Source organism: Acyrthosiphon pisum, chromosome X, assembly GCF_005508785.2.
Source record: "Acyrthosiphon pisum isolate AL4f chromosome X, pea_aphid_22Mar2018_4r6ur, whole genome shotgun sequence".
In the NCBI taxonomy this organism is placed as follows: Eukaryota; Metazoa; Arthropoda; class Insecta; order Hemiptera; family Aphididae; genus Acyrthosiphon; species Acyrthosiphon pisum.
The window spans coordinates 46,977,173-46,980,653 of record NC_042493.1 but is presented as its reverse complement, the minus strand read 5'-3'; the positions used below and the strand labels follow the sequence as shown (position 1 = coordinate 46,980,653).

Genomic DNA, 3,481 nt, shown 5'->3' with positions numbered 1-3,481 from the left:
GACTGGTTATACCATTTAGATAATAAATTGATTGCATTTTTATAAACAAGAGATTCAAAGTCAATATTTTCAGCATCTGTACCTGTAGTCGATGCTTCATGCAAGGAACCTACATTATTGGATTCAAATACCTCACTATTTAATGAAATAGGCTGAACAATTGAATTAAAAAGAGGTATATGTGTATGTGAATTTATACTATGAGGAGGAATGCCTGGTTGATGGACTTGGTTAACATGCTTTTTAAATGAGTTTAAAGTTTCAAATGATCTAAAACAGTTATTTTCATTACATTCATAGTGAGTTATATTAAAAGAATGATAAATCTTAAAGTGTAAGAATAATAGCTCATAATTATCAACTTGAATATTACATTTAAAACACTGAGGCATTTTAAGTTATGATAAAAAAAATGAATAAATTAAGTAATATGACCTAATATTACTTAATTATTAATTTATATATAAAATGAAGATTTATAAATATTACTAATTAATTCAAAAAAACTAAATATTTAGTGAAATATTAAAAGTATTTTACAATTCTTACTTAACTTATTCTGATAAATTTTGTATATACTTAAAATCATTTATTGTGTTATCGACAGATTGATACTGCTTGTCATGGTTGGTGTTTATGTCATAAAAGAACTTTTGGACAAATGCCCAAACATGATCACACTCTGTAGGATAACTCAAATTGAGAACAAAGAAACTCTTGAAACAGATATCTACAGCTTTTAGTGGTGTTTCAACTTTATATACAAATTTGTTAATTACAACATACGACGCTGTTACCGCTAGATCATCATTCGGATAAGGGCAAAGCAAAGTTACATATGGCTGAACAGTAAATCCATACTTAATAGCTTTAGTTTCTTTTTGGTCGTATATTTCTTTCAACTGAGCAGCATTCTGTAAAAAAATATTGAAAATTATAATAAGCATTTTTTTTTTTATATATTATTCATCATTATTACTCACCTTTATAAAGCAAATAAAACCTTCCAAGACTTCTGTGTACGAAGGTCTCCAATTTTCAGTTTTTTTCTTTTTTGCAAAATTCTTACAGGATGACTTGCTTACTGTTAAAGATGGAAATATTCTCGGAAGAAGACTTAGAGCAGGTACATAAGCATCTGCAATTTGAATTAATGTTAAAAGTTATGACTTATAAATCCAAGAGCCCAAGAAAATACATTTATTTAAATAAAGAAATGTAAATGTCAAATAATTGCCTTGTTCAGTAGGTGTATTAAGTTCTCTTAACAATCGTGCACATTTTGTATCTTTTTCTAATTGAGGTTTGAACTTATTGATATAATTTGATATAGTTTTGACAAAATTAGGAAATATATTAAACAGAGACACTTCTTTTCCTGGATACATTCTATCAAAATCTATTTCTATCTATAAAACCAGAATATTAGCTTTAAGTTCTTAAGTTAGGTACAGATTTTGATATTATTTTTAGAAAATTTACCCTTCAACTAAACATATTTAAGGAATAAATAATAATAATAATAATAACTTATAATTATAAGAACAGATGCCCTAATATATTTTACACTAACCAACTGGTACCCATATGGATCGCTAATCGCAGGATACTGCTTAAAATATGAATGTTCTGTCTCGCTCGATAACAATTTTTTATATCTATAGCTACTAGTTAGTGTCCATTTTTCAATAACTGTGTGTACAGGTTCTCGATTATTTTTTAACCATAATAGATTGTCCTCCAGGTCTAAAACAGAACATTGTTGTTGATACTAGTTTTAGCTACCTATAAGAATATTTTATTTTAAATTAAATTTATTAATAAAAGTTAAACCTTCATCATTGACGATTAAATTATCCATGATGTTTAAATTTCTGTTATTACTATTTTTATCATTAGCATTTTGTAATTTTCTAATGTCTTTTCTTATGTTACAATAGCGGTCCCACAATTTTCCACGATTGGGACGAACATGTTGTTGTTCTTTTTTGTACGGTATAAAATATGTATGAACGGATTCATGGGGGAAAAGTTCAACTATACCTAAAGCTAGCTTATGTATAGTATTAATTGATAACTTTTCATCAGGACTTTTATGAATTTCAGAATCAATTACCAATCGAACCAGTTTAGTTCTCATAGCAAAAGTCAAACATCCATTTTGCTGGTAGTAGGAATACACATTTTTTCCCTCAATAGAGCATTCCAAAATTTGTTTTATGTGTTGTGAATGTTGCGATTCAGTCTGAAGTGCCTAATAATGTATAATGGAATATGATTACTAATGACAAATAGAAATATGGTAAAAACAACAAACCTGATGGTTCGAGTAACTGTTAATTTGTGTTACACCATTTGTTATATCATTATGTTCTGTTGCTTGGTTTATAATATTAATAGTATTTAAATCTAGAACTTGTATTTCATCAATACTATCAATATAATTTAATTGTTGATGAACATCAATTTGATTTTGGGCACCCTTATTTATAAGCAAATAATTGTACATAATTAGGTATTCATATCTTAACAAATTTAACATTGTTATACACAATAATTAATCATTCTATTAATTTTACCTGGTTGAATTCATTAGGAATCTTAATATCACCATGACTTTTAAGCTCGCTTATAAGTTCATTTAAATTTGATAAAAATTTTGCTTGGGGTCCTATCTTAGGAATTAAAGTTTTAATCATATTTTCTGTTAGTTTCAAAAATGAATTTTTATCAATTTCTTCATCTATAAAATAAGTATAAATGCTTATAATTTTAAAGATATTAAAATGTTTCAATTACTTTAGTTCTAGGTACTCGGGGTTTCACTTATTAAATAGAAGTCAGCATTTCTTGTTAAATAAATACAGGGCTATTTCCTGACACAAAGTGTGTACTCTGGAAATAAAAGTGTGCAGTTTGCTTACATATGCACACATTTCAAATTTCAAATTGTAATGGGTAATTTAAAAATTAAAATATGCTACTTCCATTCAAGGGCGTCCGCAATCCGCATCTGCCTCCCCCCTGGGTTTTTCCTGGGTCAATTATCATAATCGTTAAGTAATATAAAATATCACAAAAAATATTTTTTAAATTAAAAACATTTTTTTCACCGTGTGACTTTTATTACACTCAATTATTTATAATGGACGCAGATTTTATAGATGTATGGTCCTGTGCAGTATCAACCAAGTTTTTACTTTTTTGTTAAAAAATATAAATTATCATAAAATATAAATTGCATAGGTAGGTACAAATGTACAATAGTTTCAAATGCATGTATACATGTCAAATGCATGAAACATTAGCTGAATTCTTAACAGTATTTGATATTTTTCTCTTCAGTGATTGATAATTATTTAAATGGTATGTTATATATTATATTTTATGTTCAAATATTAAAAGTGTTTACTTATTATTTATTTTATGTTAATTTTTATATTGTTTAGTATAAGTATTATAATACAGCTGTTTGTTTTTA

At 26.7% G+C, this 3,481-nt stretch overlaps 1 protein-coding gene across 1 annotated transcript in view; it reads right to left on the bottom strand.

Annotated features, from left to right (window-relative positions):
- Window positions 1–554: 554 nt before the first annotated feature.
- The window catches only part of LOC107885068, a 4,056-nt gene continuing 1,129 nt past the window's right edge, over window positions 555–3,481 (bottom strand). Inside the window, exons 2-8 of the mRNA XM_029486629.1 lie at window positions 2,580–2,743; window positions 2,318–2,482; window positions 1,834–2,254; window positions 1,574–1,746; window positions 1,238–1,409; window positions 984–1,138; window positions 555–914 (exon numbers count right to left, since the gene is read on the bottom strand). Coding sequence (XP_029342489.1) covers window positions 555–914; window positions 984–1,138; window positions 1,238–1,409; window positions 1,574–1,746; window positions 1,834–2,254; window positions 2,318–2,482; window positions 2,580–2,743 — 1,610 coding nt within the window. The remainder of the gene's footprint in view (window positions 915–983; window positions 1,139–1,237; window positions 1,410–1,573; window positions 1,747–1,833; window positions 2,255–2,317; window positions 2,483–2,579; window positions 2,744–3,481) is intronic.